Source organism: Neophocaena asiaeorientalis, unplaced genomic scaffold, assembly GCF_003031525.2.
Source record: "Neophocaena asiaeorientalis asiaeorientalis breed wild unplaced genomic scaffold, Neophocaena_asiaeorientalis_V1.1 scaffold123, whole genome shotgun sequence".
NCBI classification, from domain to species: domain Eukaryota; kingdom Metazoa; phylum Chordata; class Mammalia; order Artiodactyla; family Phocoenidae; genus Neophocaena; species Neophocaena asiaeorientalis.
In genome coordinates this window covers 12,930,344-12,955,155 of record NW_020173666.1, presented here as the reverse complement: position 1 = coordinate 12,955,155, position 24,812 = coordinate 12,930,344, and the positions used below count along the sequence as shown (strand labels likewise).

Genomic DNA, 24,812 nt, shown 5'->3' with positions numbered 1-24,812 from the left:
TCAATTACGAATCATGTTAAGGATTGGGGAAGCCTTTTACAAAGCATTTAAAACTAACTTTCAATACAGACAAACCCAAGTGCCCTCGGTTTAAGATTTCTGCCGCCCCCCGTCCAGGTTTCACAGAGACTCCTCTTTCCTGCTTCCTAGGACCACACGGGGACAGCCAGGCTGTCACCAGATGAGGAAGCCACAGGGAATCCTACTCAACGTGGGGTATAGAAAGGGATGGTGCAGTTAGAGGCCAACCCCACAGGCCAGTGGGGTCCTCAAAATCCAGCAGGACTGTCTCAGAAACAAAGCAAATGCTTCAGCCAAACCGGGACCACTCCATTCCAACCATGTTGTTTTGTTCGGCTGTTTGTTTCACAAAAGTGCTGGCTCACTTTACCACTGAACAGAGCTCCTCAGATGCTTCACCAAGGTTTATGTAACAGCAGAGAAAATGAGCTCAATCCCCAGAAGCCTGGAGCGTGGCAATTTAGCCCCAATCTCGGTTTTATCCCAAAATTGCATTTGAATTTTATAGACTATAATATTTCGGTGTCTGTTTTAAAGTCAAAAATAACATTTTAAATAACCGGCCATCAAGAAACCACTACCCATCGGATCTGCGTCATTTACCTCATGCCTTCCTGGACTCCTGGCAGTGCCATGTTCTCCCGAGTTCTGAGAACCCAGTTTGAGAAGCCCCAAGAATGAGCGGTATGTCATCAGCTTCAGGACGTCATCCAAAAATGTCAATCAGTGGCTGACTCTGACCCCAGTGGTGCTATGAATATCAGTGAAAATTACACCATCAATGTCACCGCACAGGACTGAGGCTGCAAAGGCCAGGTCGCCCCACGATGGCAGCCAGCAGGACATTAACGACACAGGCAAACTCTGCACAAGTTGGCGACGAAGCCGTGCTCTACGACCAGAACAAGAAATCAGCAGTCCTATAACTTTGCATGGACACATCCCTCAGTCTTACAGATCATAAGCCCTTTGAGGGGCGTCTCTCCCTACGTTAAGCCAATAATTTTTCTCCACCACCACGAAGGCAGAGCTAAGGTCTCTGCGTCCTACTCAGGGCAGTGGCTCAACTACAAGCCTGGAACAGTGACACAGTTGCCGACGTGCTCAGCCACCTGCATCGGGGCCTAGGGTGAGCCCTTGCCTGGGCCCAGCTCACTCACTCCCCATACCTGGCCCAGCCTCACCTGACTCAGGGTGGAAGGAAGGACGGGGCCCTCCTGCAGGTGACCCGCTGCAAAGCTTCCTCCACGAGGGATGTGAAAGCACATCATTAGAAGCATCTGCTGGGCCCATCTGGTGGTGCTTCAGTTCTCAGCCACACTTCCTGAGGACTCAAGAGGGCCACAGAAAGCAAAGGAGGCAATCATCCTCTCCTGAGCTCCTTAACGGCTGAAATGTGGACACCTGGCGTTTCCTCACCTCACAGAGGACACAGAGCCTGCTGGTCGATGTAAGCTAAGAGGAAGGGGTGTTAAAAATTCTAAGAAAAATTATTCAAAGCTTTTTTTCTGGTTTGGTTTGTTTTAGTCTAAAGCTCTTCTGCATTTGTTTCATTTGGGAGTAGCAAGGCAGCAATGCAGTTGTTTTCTGGGTGTGAAAGACCTTTTTCCTATCCATTATTTCCATTTTTAGCGCTCTCCAACATGCAAATGAAAGATCCCATTACAATATATGAATAGGTTGACAACTGAGAAAAGAAAATACTTTCCTTCAGGACTGACAGCTTCCTTTGCAGGGAGCCTGTATAAGAAGCTGCAACCCTCTTCAGTGACATCACTGCCCCTCCCACCCTCTTTTTCACTCAGACGTCAAAAGAAAAGCCGGTGACAGATACGCAGTCAGAAAGTGGCATCCAGCTCCCAAGATGCTGGCCTTATCGGGCCGGTAGGTTTATTAAGTACTGCAGGTTCCTCTAAGACTTGACGGCCGACATTCCATTCAAGGCCACACACGGGGGGACAGTGGGGACAGTTCGTCTCCCCAGCTGTCCACAGCCCCTGCCCCACCCACTCGAAGCAGCCACTCACCAGCCTCTGAAATAAGCGCCCGTCCATGGGAGGAAAGGGCCTCTCTCACAGTCGCTCGTTTCCTAACAATTCACTGAAGGGAAAATCTGTGCACAGATATTTACACTCACCAGTGTAGGCATGGAGATGAAACACCGCAAAATGTGGGTTTCAGCCCTGCTGTCCTGGAAGGCTGCTCACCACTGCTGCCTCTTCCGGGCAGCTGGCCGGCGCCGAGTCCTTCCCATGGCATTCTTGTTTGGGCTGAAACTCCCGAGTTCCCACCCAAGAACGTCTGGCTAAATGACGTTAAACAGCTCTGCACACAAGCATCTACTGCCTACTTTTTATGATTAAAGAACAGCCTCTAAGGTAGGTGAAGTCTAACCGCATTCTGATGTGAGAGGCGGCTTTGAAACAGGCCCTCACATAGAGACCTGAGCCCCAGGATGAACGTGGAGAGAGGTAACCCCGCAGCAGGTGGATCTGACTGTGTCTTCACAGAGCAGCCAGCCCTGAGGAACTCCAATCTCCAAATGCATTCAACGCCACCCTTCCCCCAGGCCCCGCCAAGAAACAGGGGGGCAAGAACTAGGATCTCTGACTAATGACAGCACCGCAAAGTGACGACAAGGTGGCCTGCCCGGGGCCAGCCCCAGAGCCAGCAGCTAAACGGGACGGGGGTGCCCGACCTCCTGACACACTGCACATCCTCCAGAGCACAGGTGTGGAGAAGAGGCAGCCTCCAAATTCATTTCACTCGACAAACACGTCCTGAGCACATACTGTGCGCTTGGCCCAGGCTCTGGAGATACAAAGATGAGTAAATCATTTTGCCCTGCCCCAGAAGAGCTCACCACCCAGACCAGGAACCACAAACCAGGTCTGCCCTGTGAACTGCACACTTAAAAAAACACTAGGGCTTCCCTGGTGGCACAGTTGTTGAGAGTCTGCCTGCCGATGCAGGGGACGCGGGTTCGTGCCCCGGTCCGGGAGGGTCCCACATGCCACAGAGCGGCCGGGCCCGTGAGCCGTGGCCGCTGAGCCTGCGCGTCCGGAGCCTGTGCTCCGCAACGGGGAAGACCACAACGGTGAGAGGCCCATGTACCGCAAAAAAAAAACCAGAACACTAATAATTGCATGAGAGAGCTGCTGAAAATAGAACGTCACAGACAGTATTAATTCCCTGTGGGCCAAAGAACTGTTAAATTGAAACCAGTGCGTGCAAAGAGGACAGTCTTTGATTCATAATTTAAAAGTCTGAACTGGGCTACACTTAAAGCTCAAGTCCAAAACTCAGCAGCCCCAGGATCTGGCTCCAGGATTACCTGACGACCGCCCAGGGCGGCAGTGCTGTCTGTGGTTCGCCTATTGCTGTGCCACCCAGGCTACTCTCTCCCAGAGTCATACACACACGCATCAGTTTAAGCGAGTTAACACGACCATCTCCTTGGCTCATTTGGCAGAATGCCTGCCATTTGCATCCAGAGAAGGGGAGGGCGCCACTTCCAGTGTATCACTGGAGACAGTTCTTTATCCTGGACACCTTTGTGTATTCAGTCACCACCCCAACACCCAGAAACTATAATTCAGTGTTTCTTCCTTGGCTAATACGCTTCCTGGATTTGCTGACCTAAGACACTCCAAGTAGGGGGGAGACTAAGGGAAACAGCCATTTCTCAGGAATGCTTCCCAACTGCTTGCAAAGCTTAGGATCACTCATTCAAAGTGCCTTAGTGTCATTAATTCATGAAATTTCAAAGCTGAAAGGAACCCTAGAACCTTAGAAGGAAGCTTAGAACCTGAGAAGCTTCTTAGAACAGAGCCTGGAGCCTTCCTGGGGAGCCCCATCGTTGTATGTCTGAGGGGCTCAGAAGGTCAGCTCTCACTGTTGGCTGAGCCTGAGTCTGGGCTGCAACAGTGTGCAGTGATGATTACGGTCTGATGGATTAATTACGTTCTAAGTTAAGAGATTAGGGAAGGAGCCCGTCTCAAGACAATGGGTTAGAATTTTCAAATTCCACACCAGTCACATCTATATAAACAAACCAGCAAGAAAATGTACCTGGAGATGGGTGCTCATTTTGATGAACTACTGATAGAAGAGACCAAAACGCATGCTCAGGGCACGCCTTCCTGATATGTCCACAGACATTTCCTATGAAAGGAGTGCCAGGGAAGAAAGGGAAGAGGCCAAGCTTCGGTTTTCAGGGTTTCATAGTTTCACTGTTTCAGTGTCAAATAATTTGACACCTGTTCAAATCAGCTTTTGAGCCAGTTCCTGTGGGGGAGGGGAGGCTCCAAAGTTGAATCCGACCCCAGAACAGCCCTCGGGTCTAACCACACTTGCAAAGAAGCTTTCCGTGTCTCAAGCCAGCCTTAAAGAGAACAGCAAACTTTCCTCAGAGCCAGGAGGACGGAAGGGAGCCGCGAAGGCTTAGAAGTCAAGAGGGGGAAGACAAGAGATGTCACCCTGATGACCTTTACTTCCCAGGGAGGCAGGAAACAAGGTTACTTGCTAGAAGTGATAGGAAGGCAGGCGGGATAAGAAGCCCGAAGAAAGTGGCCACTGGGGGAGAAAGAAAGGAAACCGAGTAAGGACAGATCATTGCCAAGCAGAGCCGAGGGCCCAGACGAAGTTAGAAAACCAGCTACAAGAAGCTGTCACAATGCGTATCAGCTCAGCTCTTTATTTCTCCCACAAGGCTCAGCAGTTAGCACGCAGGAGGGAAAACCAGAGAGCTGGGGGGAGGGGGGTGTCTGGCATATGGCCATGCTGCCACGAGTGCGGCTGAAATGCTGGGGACCCAGATGAACTAAGCAAGAAATGAGCCAGGAGACGGCTTCTGGACTCTGGAAAGGGGAAGGGTCTACAGACCCAAAGCCTGATTGGATCTGAAACAAGCTTCTGACATGAGGGCACTGAAGAAGTGAGATGATGGGGAATTTCATGATTCTAGACTGTGGAGGAGAGCAACTTCTTCTTAAGTGACATGAGTGAGACTATCAAAGGGACCACTGTCACGGAGGTGGATGCAGTCCAGGACATAGGTGTGGCAAGGCGTACAATAAGCCAAGTGCCCTCAAGCTATCTGGATTCAGGGAGCAACCTGGGGATCAGGGGGTGACTGTGATAAGGAAAGTAATGGCTGGACCACAGGTATCATGCCGCTGTTGGTTGAAAATGGCCTGAGGATTGTGAACTCTGTGCCGAACTTGAGTCTGAGCTATAATTTAACTGTAAAAAAAATTTTTTTAAACTAAGTATAATGTAAAGAAAATACGAGGCATAAATCCGACTCTTATTTTATGTCTAGTTTGGGCACCATAGCTTAAGGAAAGCACAAAGGACTAGGTTGTTAGAAAACCATAACATTATTAAAAATACATGTGATCCTGCTGAGAGCTAAAATTTCCCAGATGAAGAGCTAGTGAGAGCGGATGAACTGTCCTCTGAGGCCCCGGGCTGGCTGGAAGCAGAGGTGGACCGTGGTCCTCATCCTGGACCGTGGTCCTCATTTTGACTCCCAGTGCCTGGTTCTGCAGAGAGCAGATTACCCAGATCCCATCACAGGAAAAAAGCTAAAACAACTTCAGAAAAGTCTGCAGGAAAGCTAAATAATAGGATTCCAATAAGTGAAGGGACTTGCAGCATCTCTTCCCTGGGACAAAACAAAGGCAGATGTGTTTACAACTCAACAGGAAAGGTTTTACATTTACATACTAAGAACACTTTCTAACAAAAAGATGGGAGATGAGCTACCCAAAGAGGAAGTCTAAACTTCTGCCCTAGAGTTGCATTTTTGCTTGGTCCTATCATTTTCTGAGTCCTGAGAGTGTCCACATTTGCTTGAGTGACCATCTGAGAATTGCTCAGGTCCAGCCCACCTCCAGGACTCCCTGCACGCTTTTCCTCCCGTCTTGTGGCTTCTCAGACAGTCCCCATAGGCTCTCAGCCATCTTACTGGCACCTCCCAGGCTCCGCCACCCTGCTTGTTCTATTTCACAGTGCTGTTGGTTTTTCAAAGAATTTATGATTATGTTACAGGCTAAATTTTGTGTCTCCCCACCCCCCAAATTTTTATGTTTAAGACCTAAACCCTAGTTACCTCAGAATGTGACTGTGTTTGGAGACTGGGCCTATTAAGAAGTGATCAAGTTAAAATGAGTTTATTACTAAGGTGGCCCTAATCCCATCTGACTGGTGTCCTTAGAAGGAGCAGAAATTTGGACACACAAAGATACCAAGGATGCATGCCCACAGAGGGAAGATAAGCCAAAGAGAGACAAATCTGCTGACACATCAGGAGAAATCAAATCTGCTGACACCTTAATCTTGGACTTCTAGACTCTAGAACCGTGAGAAGATAAATATCTATTGTTTAAGGTAACCAGTCGGTGATATTTTGTTACGGCATCCCTACCAAACTCATACACGTTGTATGCATTACTTTTTGCTTACAGGTTTATTGTCTTTCTTTCCCACTAGAATGCAGTCTTCATTAAGGCCATTAAGGCCCTTGTCTATCTTATTCACTATGGCGTCTTTTGCACCCAGAACTCTGCCTGGAAAGCCGCAGGCCCTGAATGAATGAATTAAATAATTAAAGTCCTGTTTTTAAGTAAAGACAATGAGGTGAAGATAGATTCCAGCCAGCAAAGGAGGCCTTCTGAAATCTGAACTGAAACCACTGTTTCCAGCAGAATAAAAGAATGGATTTTCCTCTGGTTTCAAATAAACACCGGAAGAACGTGAGGTATTACTGATCAAAGCACTAGAGCCAACCCCTGGGGCCTCACACCAGGTGCAGATGGTAATGTCTGCGTTCCTAGGACAAGTCCCTTCCTTTGCATGAAGATACCTGGAATTCAGAACAGTACTTCTTTTGTTCAACAGGATTATCATATATTAACAATTTCCTCAGAAAAATAGCATAGCATATTTTCCAGGCCATATTAAAAAAGGTACAGATGCATGTTGATCCCTTATTGATAATTTCCCATAAATTATTTTTTTTCCCATTAACAATGAAATATAATTCTTTTCTGGAGCACTGTAACCAAGTCTATGCGTTCTGTATATGCATTTTTTTAAAGTTCTGTTTTATATCATATACTGCAAAAGGTTTTGGCTAGCAATTTCTTCCAGCATCTTTAGTAACATAATGTATGGCAAATACAGTGTTATGTATTATAGCAGAGCGTTCTTTGGCAACTAGGGCCTACAGAGGCTCCTGCAGAGAGAGGTTAAAGGATCTCACAGTCCATAAAACCAAGAGTGAGCTGGGGCATGACTGTCTGTGGTTCCCAATTCCCAGGGTTTCTGTCACATGTGCTTACTCAGAAAGGACACACACACCCACTCTCACACACACACCTGTTTCTATTAAAGAAGGCATAAGAAATTAACTACTTAAGAAAAAGTAAGGAAAGTACTTGTTCTAAAACTGCCATTCAGAAAACTCTATCAGGAAGATGATAAAAATAAAATGGTTATTTAAAATACAAAGTATAAAATTCAAATACAAGGCACAGTACATCTGTCAGTAAAAGGTTTATGTGTGCCTGTGAATGTTTACATGTGTATCTTTAGGGCAAGACAACCTCTGAAATAAACGTCCTTTCCTATTTTGCACATTTCCTAGGTGTACTACCTTCTTGACTCTTGTACTGTCAATGTCTTCCAAGGTTTGATCCTTGGCTTCTACTCTTGTCTCTCCTAATTCTCACCCACTCATCACTCTCCCTGCTTTAGTTTTCCCTCTACAGCATGACTCCTAAACCCATACCTACCTCTTGCTTCTCTCTTCCAACTTTCAGGCCCTCATCTCCAATCACCTATAAGACATTGCCACTACATCCCCTCACATCCAACGTATTTAAACAAGAACATATCACCTTTCCTAGAAATCCAGTTTCCTTTTCCGGTTGTTTTGTTCTTCCACTCTCTTTTTGTCTAAAGCGGACTTTGAAAACTGCCTACACCCATCAAATCTGACCTGAGAAGCAGATTAGGGTCGTTGGTTTCCACATACTCACCTTCCTCTCAACAACAATACCAGATTGATGTATTTAAAAACACTGCTCCTGGCCACACTGCCTTTGGGATATCACCCAACCACACTCTGAAATAACTGCTTTCATTTTGCATTATTGTTTAACCATGAATCAAACATATTCATGAAGCACACAGGAAATGTCAACACGTCTCTCAACAAGTAAAACAGTATGGCCAGACAACATCAACATCCAAATGATAAAACACACATATATACAAATATGGAGCAGAGATGGAAGGCAGGTTATCAAACATATCACAAAGTATCCCATGCATAAGAAAAGAGAGAAAGCCTTGATGCAGCATGTCAGCCAATCAAAGCCACTGTTTGGTGGGCCCCATTCATTTCTGCATCCACAGGTAGAAGAGGTGTAAATTTCCTCATCGGGCCAGGACTGCCATCTCAACCACCATATTTGCCTGTTAACAGTGCAACAGCATCCCCAGATGTAGACGAAGACATGCCCCCACACCAGAACATGAAAGAGCAGTGAGGAGCGCAGACTGCAGACTGGCTGCAGTCTGGTCCATCCGGTGCAGAGCAGATCGACCAAAACTCTGCGGCATGTGTGTTAGTTTAGCGATGGGAACCGAATGAAGGTTTGTGAGCACATGTGTGTGTGACAGAAGCACGGCCCTCTTTTGAGATGGTGCTTCGGTGAAGACATGAACCGAATGAGCAAATAGTACCTGTGACGGTTTCATTAAATGGTCCTGGACCCTTAATGGGAAAACCATCAATCTTGATCCATTCACCTCCTAAATTAGGAAAATGTAACTTGATAGTTAGAAAGGAGGACTGTTGTATTGTCCACATTTCAGTGCATCCCTAAACGCATATTTCAATGGTCTCTTCAACAATCTTCCAAAGGATCTGCTCAGGCCATACGAGTGACTAGGCCCCTAACCTGTATGGACAACACACATTTTTGGTCTTTTATACATAGTTTACTCTAATGAGTACTCCGAAATTTAAGACAAAACGCTAATAACCTACATCAAAATTATTTTAAAAGAAGGGATAAATCTCTCCTAGTTTTCAATCTTCCAGCTTGCCATACAAGTCTAAAAATTTCTTGTTTGGGAACTCTTTAATGATTCTAGATTGGTATTGACCTGATGAAGCAAAGAATCTCCCAATCTAAGTCATAAAAATACAGCCTCCAATTCTAGATAAGACTTACCAGGCAGGCTCTCAGCTCTGTAAACTGGACGGCTCACTCCACTGTTGTTTTCTGCAGTAACCAGCACAAAGTACACTACCCCCGGCTCTGAAACATATGGTTTATATCAAGCCACCGTTTCAAATCTCCAAGAACGACAATTTAAGTCACCGTCTTCCTTATACCAGTTATAACCAAACATAAAAATCTGAATTAAGTGACCAGTCTAACTATAGCTTTCTCTCTTTTCTTTAATCAAAATCACTGACATTCATCCCAGGCAACTGGAGCACATCTGACCAAAAGAACACAAAATTTATTTAATACAAAGTACATGACATGTGTAGTAAACCTGGATTCATGAACAGTCAACAAGAAAAGCTTTTGCGTTTTTTTTAATGTGAAATCAATGTAGGAAACAGGCATGCACTGTCCACTAGATAACTGATTTAACCCACCGTGTTAGTAACTACGAAGAATATTTCCCAATGGAAACTCCAAATGGCAACCTCCAAAAAATAGTGAGAAAATTTCAGTGTAACTCATAAAATTTAGTGCATGGGAAATCTTCATGGGAAATCTTTATTTATGCAATAAATAAAGCTACATGGAATTTTCCTCTTTTCATAATAAAATATTTCCCTTACTATGTGTACATGCCGTCTTTGACTATTTCAACAAAAATCTAGAAAAACATTTCCTGGGATCTTGGATATGCTAAGCTTGAAATAATTGGGCTTCATTTTTTGACGTGCATCTACAGGTCAAGGACACATAGCGGAGGTCTCTTTGGCTGAGACTCTGAAGTTGCTGGGATGCAAAAGGAAACCTAGACACCGTGTTACAAATTGAGGGTACCCTGAACTTGCGGCTTCGAAAGCAAAACTCTAGTAGTGCTGGTTTTCCTCCAAATGAATTATTATCTTATGAAAGGTAAGTGAAGGTGCCAATTCCTTGAAGAGATGAAAGTTTGTGGGCACTTGAGGGCATGAAGGGTTGGAGAGGTAAGAGCTCCGTCAAAGGCAATAACGTTTATTGCATGGCTCAAAGTGAGGAGTGCTCCTTTCACAAAACTTCAGTTCTCAAGCCAGAGGCCCAGGGGCAGCTACACATCTGGGACCCCTGCTATGCTCAAGACTGGTCCGCCTTCTGTCTGACCATGTCAGGGCCTGATGGCATTGAGGGCTTGGCACGACCTGCCGGACTAACTGGGAAATGCTCTAGGTTCAGACAAAAAGCAAAACCAGGTTTCGCCAGGCACTTTTTCCCTCTTCGCTCTGAGCTTATTCGTATTTCAAAGAAATTTCATCAACGTGTCTCTGATTCTGTTCAGTTAACTCATCAGAAAGATGCTGGGGAGACACTCTCAGTCTGCAGTGAGTTCTAGGGCTTTCTGTCTGCATGTTTTTCTTCTCTGCAGCAACCCTAACAACCCAAGGGTTGAGCAAGCACATGTGACGCTGCTCGTGCCTTTGGTGGGACAGAAACTCCATTTAACCTCACAGTAGGACCCTGTGGGGCCCTAGTGACGTGGAGGAGATTCAGATCCAGTGAAACGTATGTTTCGCTGGAACCGTGAAGACGGGAATCTGTCCCTCTTTGTCTGCCCTCCGTGCACTTTCTGCTCTGCTACTGAGAAAGCTTAATATCACAGTGCAGGAGTTAGAGAAGGAGTAAGTGTACTAGATGGTGACCAGGAAACTAAGAAGCCACGAGCTGGTTTTGATCCACTGAAGGAAGGCAGCAGAATGCCAACGTGGCCGGCGGGGAACCTGGTTGTCACAGGTGCTGAATTCTGTTACTTCCTATGATCCATCTTTAGGTTGGACCATGAGATGACTGTAGAATAAACAGGGTTTCAGGCCAGTGGGACCAAAAAAGCAGAAGATAGAGGATCCACTGGAGCCTAAGTTCGAAACCACCTACACCTGCCCTTATAAAAGAATATGTTGTTTAGGCAAAATGCTAAATACAAGAATATGTTTAGGCAAAATTCTAAATACCCCAAACTTCCAGAATCAACTCTAATGGCGAGAAACGTTATATCTTTGAACCACATGTGGCAAAACATGGCACATCACACACCCCTACAGGGACATATTACTTGAGTAATCCCTAATTATAACATGGTTTATAAGTTAGAAATCTCAAGATCAGGCTACAGACTTGTCCAGTTGTCAGGTTCCTATGAGATAAAAAAGGGTCGATGTATTTTCCAAAAGCACATCCAGAAACTAAAAATTGTTCCCTACGTCAGTGTGGAGAGAGATCCAGGAATACTGGACTTCAAATGCAGGTTGGGGAAGCCCATGGGCAAGATGAAGGCTGCTGCTTAATAGCCGCTTGACCTTGGCTGTCCATCCCCAAAGAACCACTGGGTACCATTTTTGTCCCACAAATAGTCACCCTGAGAATGGAAGGAGAATGTAGGTGTACAGTTAGTTCTGACCAGTAACAAGACCAGAGTGTCACTTACCCACATCCTCAATAAGGAAGGAGCGTGTCTCCGCATTCACCTTGATGTATTTAAGACTTTTCAGTGACTTCCCATAGGCAATGTTGTAACGCTCCACGGGTCTACTGGTAGCATCTTTGGGTGGGTCCCACGTGACTTTCAGGCCCATTTTAGTGGACAGCAGTTTCACATGCCTTGGCTTCAGTGGGTGGTCAGCTATGCAAACAGCGCAACTATCAACTCACGGGAAGGGCAGATTGGGAAAACGAATTTTTTCCAATGTTCTCTGACATGGTTAGCAAAAGAGCAAATGACTCTCAATCTGTCTGATACTGAAGACTTTAAGTACCATCATATTTGGACAGTGCGACAGCAAAACAGACACACCAAACCTACAAGATTTTATGTATTTCAGGGAACTGTGGGTGGCAAATTTAAACCAAAAGTAAAACAAATCAAAATAAACTCTAGGCGTTCCCCAGCCTGATCATGTTGCCTTGCTAGTGCAAGATTAACGAAATAGTAATTTGACATATTCTCCAGAAGCATTCGTGTATTAAATAAATTCTTAGGATTTTACATGGTACAGCTGGACAATCTTTCAAACAACTCTGAGAAGAATAACATAGAATAACATAGAACTCTCATGGTCAGGAAGAATTTCCATTGTATCCAAAGTGAGATAACAGAATCATTCATTTCCACAAAGAAAACAAACCAAGATCAACACCTTGAAAGAGAGGTAACCCGCTGGTTTTACCTGCATGTAGCTAATTTAAATGTCTCCATATCTTGTCCCAGAAGAGGAAGGACAAATTATGAAGAAGCACATTTTTATCTCCAGTTATGAGAGTGTTCTTGATTTTCAAAAATAACCAAAATGAAACATAATATTTTGTCAAACAAAATATCTCAGCTCATAATGTAACCGATATTGCAATGCAACGTAACATAAACAGATGCTAATATTCACGCAACAGTCAATTCTGGGGCAAATCTGGATCTGAAACTGATTATTCAATGATGCAAGGCATTCTCGGTGGGGGGGGAAGTAATCTTAAAAATCCAGAAACATTTAAACTTAGTAACATTAAGAAAAATGAATTTAGACTCTCATAGAAGAAGAAAGGGAAAAAGGAGTGTTTCGTGATAACATATAGATTGGTTAGTATATGACTGTAACACCAATGAAGATTCTGAACAAAATAAGTATGGCTGATTCTAACATATATCACGTATTCTTCCCAAAATTACCCTGCTCCCTCAGGAGTAAAAATGATAAAAGGAGAGAACTCCTGGGACCCCCACTAAAGAAGTTCAAGGAATGAAAAAATAGAGTATGAATATAATAATTTGAGGCACTAGAGGAAGAATGTCCACTTTGGAGACAAAAACACAGTGTCAGAAGCTGAGCACGGACCAGACCCCAGAGAGCATTCCTTCCGCAATGTCAGAGGTGAGAGTCCTGTAAACCCGAGATGGGAGAAAGCACAGACAAGAAGCTTAACACCATCGGGGAAATTTTGAGTTGAGGAGACAATAAAGACAGCACACTAGTGAGTTTCTGGATATTTAAAGTTAGCAATCATGGCGACTCTGCCATAATTTTCACTGACCCTTCCTCGCCTACGAGAAACTTTTCAGGATCTACTTTGTCTGAGGACCGGGGCTCCCTTTCCTCAGTTTCCTTTATTTCTCCCAAGGCTTCACTACAAAAACCTCCCCTCCTTCTCTGCCGTGTGTTTGACCTTTTCTAGTTGCAATCCCCATTTCCCACAATAGCAGAAATCATTCCCAGGAATCCAATATTTCACCCTGACCAAAATATCGGTGGAAACAAAGCAAGGACTCCAACACCACGAAAGGATGTTCATGGTTAGGTGATTCTCCTAAGGAAGACAACAAATGAATGAATAAGTGAATAATGCTTTTCTTTACAGTTCAATTCCAAACCTCCCTTCAGACAGATGGTCTGAAGTGTGAGACTTGCGAAGCCCTAACACCATCACATTTTCCTCTGGGTGCGAGTGATCCAATCAGTACACGACGGCCTGGGTCTGAAGATGATTTCTGTTCATTACTGACATCTGAAAGGAGGAACGATCTATAAATATGCTCATCGTTCATTCCTGCTCTGCCTTACATCTGTCCTTGGACACAGCATGGAATGATTTCTAAGTCACATGAGGAGCGCAGTCAAATGGTTGCATCAGCCCAGCACAGGGGAACATTCAAAACCTCAAGGGGCTCCAATAAGATGAGGAAAGTAAAGAAGAACAAGAGGCAGGTCCCCCTGGGTCGCCAAAACCTAATGCACATCACTGCATTCCGCTTACCCCATCAGTTTCCAAGTGTGTCCATGCATGAGCTTGTTTGTTCCCCTCTTGCCAATGATCAAGTACCATCGGTGTGTCTCAACTCGGTAACTGCCTGTGTCAGCACTGTGCACTAAGAAAAAGGCCATGTAGTGCCAAGCAACTCTAAAGTACAAAAATGGGAGAGGGACATGGACAGGAAGAGAGGGCTTGCTGAGTGCCTACCACCTGCCGCCCTCTGCCCTGAAACTTACACTGCAATAGGTGCTCTTCACACACAGCCTGAGAGGTGGTACTTCCTCCCTCCATGTGGCAGATGAAGAAAGCAAGGCCTGGAACAGAGAGGTTAGGAGAACTGCCCAGAGTCACACAGCTGTGTGGAACAGGGGTGGAACCGAATGCAAATCCTGCTGTGTCCACAGCTCACAGACCCTCAGACTCTGTCCCTGCTCATAAATGACCAATGACCACACTCATGGAAAATTAATTTAGGAAGCCACTAGTACCCTAAAACCAACTGTGAGGCCTCCAGCTGCGTTCATCATTTGCTCCACCATCTATCCCACCTTCCCAGCCGTTTTCCCCTCTGGGGGGTACCCTGCATTCACCTACAGTCACCTTGCCTCCTGCTACCTGTACTCATCCTCTCCTCTCTCTGGAAGGCATAGAGTAAGTGAACAATACTTGTATTCTTATAACAAAATCTTAGGCCAAAGGAACAACTTTCTAATGGTGACATTTTAGGCCTTGGACAGTTACCTAATAAAGGTCGTTTTTGAACACGAAGACCTTTGGGGACCCTGAAATCATCCCTTAGAGGCAGCCTTAGGGTCAATCTGCTTGTAAAATCAGTCCTGAATTTAAGATCCTCCAAAGGCTTTAGACCAATGTACCATAACCCGTCCCCCCCACCCAACTCCCCAACACACACACAAATTGGGCCAAGTAAACGAAATACTACAGTGACTTAATTAAGCGACATTTTCATTCCCTGGATTCTCATCAACTCTGATATTTAAAATTGGTATCATTGTCGATGCTGCCTAGTCAACATCACCCATGCCTCAGAAAGGCTCGGCCGAAAAGAAGAATAGGAGGGGGCTAAATGAAAGGAAATCTGTGGTCATTCCAGGCCTACCCCTCCCCCCGCCAAGTGCCCGCGCTCTGAGAGTATTCATCAAACCAGCCTCTATCTAAGGAAGAAGCAGGTACAGATCAATGTGCGTGAACTTGGATTACTTGACAGAAGACTTATTCTTGGGGCTAGAAACACGGCAGTTCGTTCTATTCATGGTCATCGTTCTGTAGGTCTCGTGACTTCATTCCTTAAATGTGAAGTAGAGACAAAAGGAGTGTGAAATTGGTTTCAGGGTCTGCAGACTGCGTTCTGGGTTCCAGATCAGCATTCCGGTAGCGTAAAGTGGATACATGACATACACTGGCTCCTTCTTTATTTTTAAGTGTTCTTAGAAACTTAGAACAGACCCTCCTGTCTGCTAGATAAATGAAGCACAGAACCCTCTTGTAATACTTTTCAGTATTCTCATCTGATGAAGATGATACAGGGGTATATTCTTTAAAGCCATGTATGCCACGAACAGCTTCTCCAAAGAGAAGAAGGACAAACCCAAAGTCAATAGAACAGGAATCACATGACCCAGTACAGGGGATGCTGGGAGGGCACCTCACAGAGTGTGTGTGACAGGTTAGGGCTGTGACAAGCTGTTTTTTCATCTCCACAGAAGGCAAAAGGAGGACATGAGCTCAAGCTGCACCCTAAGGGATTTCAGAGGAAACAAAAAGAATTTCCTGTCCGTGTCCTTCCCCATCACCCCCCATTCGAGGCTGTCTTTGATGGAGATAGACGGTAAGGTGCTCGAGACGGTAGGTGGTAAAGACAGCTCGAGGCTGTCTTTGAAGGAGATAGACGGTAAGGTGCAGAGTCCGCTATGACTCGAGCAATTTCATACCATGACAGAGTCATCCTACAGTTCATATCAGTAAACCTCATCCAGATTCAAGAATGTTTTACCAGGTACTGAGCAGCAAAATGGTATTTTGATGATATATCAGACACCTGGTAATTGCCAAGCTAGACATCTCCATGCCATGGCTCCCATGAGACCTCTTTTGGTCCGTTTGAGAATAAAAAGTAGGGACAGTCAGCACCCAGAGTTCTTACTTTGGTCTAAGCTCCAAACTCCAGGTCTCATTCAAGAGGGCCCTAGCAGGTCAATTTGGTTGAAGGGTCCAAGTATGGATCCACATCTGTTCAATGATGGATTTCAAGATTCCAAGGGCTCTGCAATGTCGGTCCTCAGAGAGTCCGCAGAGTGGCCTCAAGGGATTCTCCAGGGCTGACGAAAGCCCTCGGGAAGGCTGGGTCCAGAGCTAGGTCCCACAGCCAGCCTGGTCTGCCCAGCAGAGTGGACAGGGCTCAATCCCTCACCTGCCCCTTCCCCACCTCCCCACTCTGGCACCTCTCTGGGCATCGGATACTGACCACACACTCAGTACTCACTTAAATGGCTAATGGGTTGAAGAGAAAGACGTTAGGACGGTTTAGACTAATGAGGTCAACCGAGGGTCCCCAACCCAAACACCTCCAAGGACAGGAAGATGAAACAAATAAGCGAAGACGTATTAGGAATGTAACACTCCGACCAGAGGCACAATTTACTTTCCGGCACCTGTTGAACAAAAGGAATTCAGGATCCAGATTGTCCAATATTCTGGGGAGTTTTTTCTAAGAAGCTAGAAATCCTGATTTTTGTGTAAAGTCTCCCAATTTTATACTAATTCACTTAAGTTTTAAGAAACACACACACACACACACACCTCAGCTGGCCAGACTCAGTCCACTGGCAGCCGGCTGGTGACCTCTACCTTAACTCCAGAAGAAACCATTTAGTTGCTGATCCTGACAACTTCCCAATGTCCTGTGTGAATGCTGAGACTCCCGTGGGAGTCTGTGTCCATCAGTAAGAGCGCCAGGTCAAGGTGCATATGCTAAAGTCTGGAGAAGAACCAGCACTAACCCAGCCCCCGAAGGCTTGAGGTATAGATCTGTTCAAGGACGCATTTCCCACCTCCAGAATTCCCTCTCTCTCCCAAGAGACCCAAAAGCTGTGAAAAAAACTTGCTTAGGCTACAAGGCAGTAAGGAGGACCCATCTCAGGATGAGTCTAGGGAGGGGAGTGTGAGGTGCTACCTAGGCTTCAACTACTCGTACAGTCAATGACTTCCACATGCCCAGCTCCGCCCTAACCATCCCAGATGGAGAGTCCCTACTGCCTATTGGATAGGCCCACGTGAGTTCCAAACTGAACGTGTTGAAAATGAAACTCTTGGTTCAGACTCACCACCCATCCTTAAGGGTACACACCTACCTACCTACAACAGCCGGTGATAAATATGTTCCTAGAAAGTTGCCCAGCTCCGCCCTAACCATCCCAGATGGAGAGTCCCTACTGCCTATTGGATAGGCCCACGTGAGTTCCAAACTGAACGTGTTGAAAATGAAACTCTTGGTTCAGACTCACCACCCATCCTTAAGGGTACACACCTACCTGCAACAGCCGGTGGTAAATATGTTCCTAGAAAGGGTGCTCTGTCAAGGGCTACTTCTCAGATTAAGAGAAGGAAAGTTCAGAATCCATTCATACAATGAATCAAGGATAAAAGTGATTCAAAAAAATGACACAATCCATGGGGAAATCCTGCTCAAGACTGTGATTCAGAATAGTAACTGGATCTTTCTGGATCCAAAGTGTTGTGTTGTTTGTTTGTTTGTTTTGCTTTGTTCTGCTTTTAAAAAACACCCTCCAGTTACTTCATTACATTCTCCAGACAGGCAAAAAGAGAAGGGAAAGGAGATGGATGGCAGACGTGAGGGAGAAGTTGTGAGACCACCATTAAGCCACCTGCATGCTTCCTCTGTACCTGCTCCATCGCAGCTCTCCAAGTTGACTGACTTTAGTCAAATCCGCTACACCAAAGCGTTGGCACACAGAGTTCAACGAATATCAGAGGAATCAATGAATACTTTGAGCTGGATTTACGGTCAACCTACCATCTAGAAACAGAACAGCAGCTGAAAAACAAGCTCAAATCCTTTCATTCCTGTGACTGCACTGGACAGAGCAACCTCTCACAGAATCATCTAGACAAGGAGGCTACCCCCCAGCTGAGGTAGGAAAATCCACCAATAAAATGTTAGTTGGTAGAACCTAATATTTTCTGAGACAATAACTGACACAGTCATTACAAGAAAAATAAGTATTTCTTCTTTGAGTTTTCTACTGCATATTTACTGAGGGAAATGACTCAAACGATAGTTTGATTTGACTTGAAAATTAAATCTGAAAAATAGATTTGTATCTCAAAACTCACGGTCATATTGTACTACACGATTTATAGATTGACGTTAAGTAGCAATGATGCACAATGATGAAAAAGGGCCTATGTGTTTCTCCTGAGCTGATATATAACAAATCACATGCAATTCTATCTCACCTGACTAAATGTGTGAAGGAGCTTTTCCAGGATTTGAAGGGTAGGGGACAAAAGCGGTCCTTATGAACACTTGAGCTCAACCAATTTGAGAAAGTAGATAAAGGAGTCAGAAATCAAACTATCAGGTTTATTACTGAGGAGGCTGCCCTGGAGAAGGTGGATCTAATGTGTGACCTCCATCGTGCCTCCTCCCGTCCCTCCTCCCGTCTCCAGTTCTGGGTAGACACAGCTGAGCCTGCAGAGCAGACCAGCTCAGGACCACTGCCTCACAGGTTGGGTGACAGCAACAGGCCTGGGCCTCCACCCAGCGCTCCCCATGGGTAAGCAGGATTGAAGCCAAATGCAGCCTTCCTACAGCAAAGCAGGCTCCAAGAGGACACCTGTGTGCCTGTCTCTTCTAATTCGTGAATGCCACCAAGTAGAGAAAGTAGACCAATGGAGACTGGGCTCTCACCACTCACCCCTCCAATCAGCACGCCTCAAGGAGGGGAGGGAGCACAGGATGAGGACAGAGGCCAAAACAAACATGAAGAGAGGACAATGGAAGTCCCGGAGCATCCCCAGAAGCTTGTTCCCTCAGCCCACTGGGCATGACCTCAACCTGAGGTCAAGTGTGGCTGCCTCTTCAGAGCGAGGGTCAGGACCACTTGCCCCCCCTTCAGAGCCTCCCCCAGTACTAATCACTGTCCCACCATGTATCTTTCTGGGGTCGTAGGTGGGGACTGCCCGCCCCCAGGTCCCCAAAAAGCTCTGAAATGAGGAAGGCTCATTCTTTAACCAAGTCCAAAGCCAAGATGACCTCTAGCCTGAAAATCCACTTCTGGCCTTTCCTATTTCAGTCCCAAATTTTGCCCACCTCATGGTGTCCAAAATAGCCCATGGGATTTCAGCAACGAGATGAAATGACAAAATAAAGATACTCTGAAAATATAATACTAGCAACATAAAAAAGTCCCCGTTTCAATTTGTGTCTCCTGTTACAAAAGTCCCAGGGAAAAAACGTCCAAGAGTGAAGGCTTCTCAGCCTCACAGCTTAAATAAAATAGAAAGATTTGAAGTCCAAATTGCTTTATTCCCTTACTTCTTATTCTGTTTCGCCTCAGCCAGAAGAGATTCATTCAAATGCCCGGAGGGGGTCAGGGTTCTCTCAGAACTGCAACCTCTGCCATCTTTCACTGGAACTGGTGTCGATTCTTCAGGATTGCCCGGACTAAAATTAATTGAATCCAAAGTCTCTCAGCTCCCTACATTCCTAAAGAGTCCTAATAAGACCCTAAAATCTCTGCAAGGCAGTGAACCAAAAATGTGCTGTGTGAAGGACACATATTATTTTTCTCTACCCAGTGAAGCCTCCCCCAGTTCTCTGGTAACAGACCTCTGGTCCTGTGACCCAGCCAACCCCAAAAACTTCACAGGAATTGTTCTCACTGGAGCTGGACGCTGAACACTGCCTTTGCTCTCGGTTGGCATTGTGGGTGACCAGTTCTTGCTGTCACACGGCCAAGAGACCAGAGACGGAGAGAAAGAGTCTGGGCACCCCTAAGACCAGCTCGACCCCTGCCCCTCCCAATGTACGGTTCCACAAGCCATGAATTCTGGAATTTAAATTAGTTCGAGTTGGGTTTTCGCCACTTGCAGTCAGAACCTAAATGGATTAAGAGCCTATTAATCAAAGTCTTCTATGGAAGTCAAAAATAACTTTTTTGAAGCTACCCCAGCAGCCAGTACATTTGGTCACAAAAGTCTGCCAGTGCAGACACACCCAAAGAAATTAAGGCAAATACCAGCCAGGGATGGCTGCCATTCTTAGCTGAGGGCGCCTCGTAGCCCACCCAGTCTAGCAGTGGAGGCCGAGAAGCAGGAGAGGACAACCTTGGTTAAGGAGAAAACCCCCAAAGGAATGTTAAAAGCCTTGGAAATAAACTGGCCCCCTAAAACCCCAAAATGCTAAAATTATTTCTTAAGTATACCAAGGATTGCTCTTTAATGCAAAAAAAAACCCTTCAGGTTTGTGTAAGTCTCTCTACTGCTTTTTTGTCTGAAACTCAAGTTTGACTTTCCACTGAAAACCGCCAAATACTTCCCAGACTCTGAAATGAAGAAAACACAGATCTCAGTGTAACCACAAATGTTTGACCAAAAATCCAATCGATACGCCAAAAAACGTTAGGACGTACTGAAATTGCAGTGTAGCTTGGGGGAGGAAGCAATGTGATCTACAAATCTGACTATGATTCCCAGGAAAGCTGGAAAAATTCAACAATTATCCATAAGATACCAGACAGCACAGGGCTATCCAGAAATGCAGAAACAACCAGATGGTTGGCAGCATGTGTGCAAAACACTGAAATGGCTGTTTTTTAAATAATTTTTCAAATGGATGTTGGAATTCTATTTGCCAAATAGTTATGACCCTTCCCTTCCAAAAAAAAGGGGAGGGGGGAAGTACATGGTGTTTTGCAACTGTGCGAAGTAAAACTGACACTAGTAAAATTTACAGGTGGCTGACTGAGTTTTCCACCTGAAAATCTGGGGTTGGGTAGACAGAGTCAGAGTATGAAAATAATGGCCTGGCTCCTCTTCTGACATTTCACGCTAGGCATGGTTCCATCAAAGTGTTCCCCACGGTCGGCACGGTTCTTTAGGTATAACTGAATAAAAAATGAATCCAAACTCTAGATCTTTGGGGTCTTTAAACGTAAAAAACACTCCAGGGAGCTGAAAGAGCTTTGCAGACAGAGCCTCTGAGCCCACGATGGGGATCCACACAATACCGGCCTCACGCAGAGAGAAACACCAAGGCAAGCAGATGCTCCGGGTCCCTCGGGAGGTCAAGGGTAGCCAGGGCTCTCCGGACTTTACCCCTGGTTCACATCCCTCAAAACCCAGTCAATTTCTCCAGGTTAATAGTGACTTACTGGATTCTACATTCTACCCCATGCCCCCAAATATGGCAAATATGTCCTGTCGTATCTACCTGGTAAGGGTGTTATGTGAGTAGAGAAGCTAGAAGATTCCAAACGGCCCGGGCAGCTCTTGTGTGTGGCTGGAGCATCAGTCCCGGTTTCCTAATGGCCAGCCGGGCCCTGGGTGCAACTGCACCCCTGCTCACCACGCCAGCAGCCTCTGCTAAACCTGAATTCCCCGCAAGGTCCCTCGCCCCTCAGGCATTTTCCAGTATTTTGATAACAACAAAGCATCTTTCTATTCAGAGGAAAAGGCCAAATTCATATGCGCACAGGCCACTGTGCTTATAAGGGTGCTGGATGGTCACTGAATACAACTGTGAATCACATTTTTTCTCCACTAGCTCAAAGAAGCCAAATGGTGAAGCCATCCAAATCTCAAAATTCAAGCCACTGGCTAGTCTTTAAGTAGAGTTTGTCTGAGTCCACTTCCATCCTCTCTCGCTGGCAGCACCACTGCACCCGCATCCAGCTGTGTGCAAGCCTCCTCCACCCTGCGCAGGCTTCAGGCAGCCTCGTGTCATGGGCTGAGCCGATCCCCACACTTGGCTTCGGGAAACTACTCCCCTTGGGAGCTGCACACCAGCTGGTCACGCCTGAGGCCGCCAGGCACTCCTGTGGGCACACGGGGACTTCCCAAGGGAAGAGCCCAATGCCACATGGGCAGCGTTTTCTCCTTTGTCCCCTTCTCCACAGGAGATGGCCCCCAACTTCCCAGCCAAGGCCACTTGCACCCTCAACACAGCCACAGTCCCTTGATGCTGGTAAACAACGCTGTCATTCCAACACTCTCGCATCACCTCAAGGGTTAACAGCTCCCGATGGACAAAGTTTGCTTAGAATGTTCTAGATTCTAGGTTGTTTGTTGGTATTTGGGGGGATACTGGGGTGAAGAGTGGAAGCCAGAATACTTGCTAATATAGTTTAACCTCATTTTATTCCCCTTCATTATCTTCTCTCTTTCTTCTCTCCTGACCCCCAGCACCTTGGGAAAGATCTACAAAGCAGAAAAACACAAAAACTGACCCAAAAATGAAGCAGCAAAGAATTCTGTTTCAAAACAAGCAGCAAGCCGCAAAGCCAAAGTCAAATTCTCAAGCCCAAAGGATACTCTTAAAATGAATCTGCTTTTTCCCTCAGGATGTTTTCTGAGACGTTTTAAGTTGAATTTTTATTAGTCCCACTCAAGCCAAGTTTCCCAACTAATTAAGAACAGTTTAGCAGTTTGCATTGAATTCAGAAACTGCTGTATAGACACTGTGGGTGAGGTGTCCAAGAGCCATGCCCAGCTTCTTCTTCCTCCCTTGCCTTCTTCTATAGTAGAGGCTGAGATACTGAATATTCATAACACTTCAGCTTCCCCTATAGCTAAGGGTAGTCATGTGGTCAATTCTAGCCAATGACATATAAGAAAGTTACTGCTGCCACCTCCAGGAAGGCATTATCAAAGGGTCAGGATCTGCTGTCCTATGCTTTTGCCTTTTGTATCATCCTCCATTTCCCCCTCCCCGGGATGTCAATGTGATACCTGGAGCTGCAGCAGCCATCTTGGAACATCAATCAAGTAACAAGTCTGAGAACGATGACCTGGCCTGGGGTGGCAGAGTGGAAATACAAAAAGATCCTGGGTCCCTGAGAACCTCTCTGCTCCCGAGTTTACTGGTGAGTAAGATAAACAATTCCCTAACCTGTTGAGCCACTGCTCGCCAGATATCGTGCTATCAGCAGCCCAATCCATTGCTACCTGATATCATCATTTCTGGATCCATAAAAACAAATCCCTTTTTCTCTTGATTTCTAAACGAGAACTGCTTTAACTTCATTCTGTTTGTTGTTTCTAAGGGATCCACTCCAGGAGTTTAATTTCTTTTTTGATTTTACACATTTACGTGTCTTTTTTTTTTTTCACACACACTGAGGAATTTAATTTTGACAGTGTCAATGATTTATTTGTCAGTATGCCATGGACTTGAGTAAGCAGTCCTACCCAGATCATGATGCGGCCAGAAAGGGTGAACGTAACCAGCAGAGCTGGCAGAATTTGAACATTAGGAGTTAAGGTTTTAAAGCCCTTGTGGCCATTTTATTCAGGAACCAATGGAACCAAAAGCTACTATTCCAAAGACAAAAACAAGAATTCTTCCCCATCTAAACCACCAGCTTCCCAGAATGGTTTAGGGAAATGGAACTGGAGGAATTCCACAGACATATTTATCTATGACAATAAGAAAACAAGGGACCCTAAAAAGAAAATGCCTAGATGTGAGAAGGGATATAGGACTCCTCCCTGCTGCTGAATGGCATCGGAGACCCTACAAGAAACCAGTACTTTCCAGGCTTTTGTGGGATCTTTTGCACATTCTTCAAATTCAATTCGCAGCTGAGAAATAGCTGGTGCAGCTTAAACTCAGCCTACTACAAACTGCTTGACATGCCAGCCAAAAAAAAACTCCCTGCAAATTCATTCCTTGTCCCAGAATGTGAAAGTCATTGTCTAACTATGTTAAACACTTAGGCATCACTGTCGCTATAATCACCGCTCATCTTACTCAGAAAGCTCCCTGAAAAATACCCTTAGAAGAGAGGCCAAGCAAATGTCGTGGACAGGAAGGTATGAAACAGAGAAAATGAGGCAGACATGACCAGAAGCCAACCCCACATGGACCCAGTGACAACCCAGATTGCTAAGGATAATCACTTTCTGAAACACGTTTCCATATTTAAAATGCTTTACTATTTCAGATAATCACTTACTGGTTACGAATGGGCAGAGGCAAACCATCTACCGATGAAGATGAAAAAATGCACAACACACCCAGTGAGCAAAACGTTTTAAGTTTTGCAATGGGACCATTTGTGAAAAGGAAAAAATAGAGAAGTAAAAGAGAAGGAAGGAAATGAACATTTGCTGTGTAGCTACTCAGTGCCAGCCACTTCATTTACTTCTGCGGCAGATAATCTACTGAGCACCTACTACGTGTCAGATTCTGGTCTACGCACTGGGCATCCGGAGGTGGTTAAAAAGAGTTCACATGACCACAACCACTAGCTCTTGAATCTCCGTAACAACCCAGTGAACTGTGCTTTGGTATCCTCGTTTTTATTCAATATTTTGTTTTTATTAAAGCATAGTTGATTTACAATGTTGTGTTCATTTCTGCCGTACAGCAAAGTGACTCAGTTATACAGGTGTATACATTCCTTTTTTATATATTCCTTTCCATTATGGTTTAACATAGGATATTGAACATGGTTCTCTCTGCTCTACAGTAGGACCTTGTTGTTTATCCATTCTATATGTAAAAGCTTACAT

At 45.4% G+C, this 24,812-nt stretch overlaps 1 protein-coding gene across 1 annotated transcript in view; it reads right to left on the bottom strand.

Moving 5' to 3' along the window:
• FNDC1 (fibronectin type III domain containing 1) overlaps positions 1–24,567 on the bottom strand; it is an 84,198-nt gene extending 59,631 nt beyond the window's left edge. Inside the window, 4 exon segments of the mRNA XM_024747997.1 lie at positions 8,776–8,844; positions 9,270–9,356; positions 11,725–11,919; positions 24,254–24,567. Of these exon segments, the coding sequence (XP_024603765.1) occupies positions 8,776–8,844; positions 9,270–9,356; positions 11,725–11,919; positions 24,254–24,281 (379 nt within the window). The 5' untranslated portion in view covers positions 24,282–24,567.
• Between the last annotated feature and the right edge of the window lie 245 nt (positions 24,568–24,812).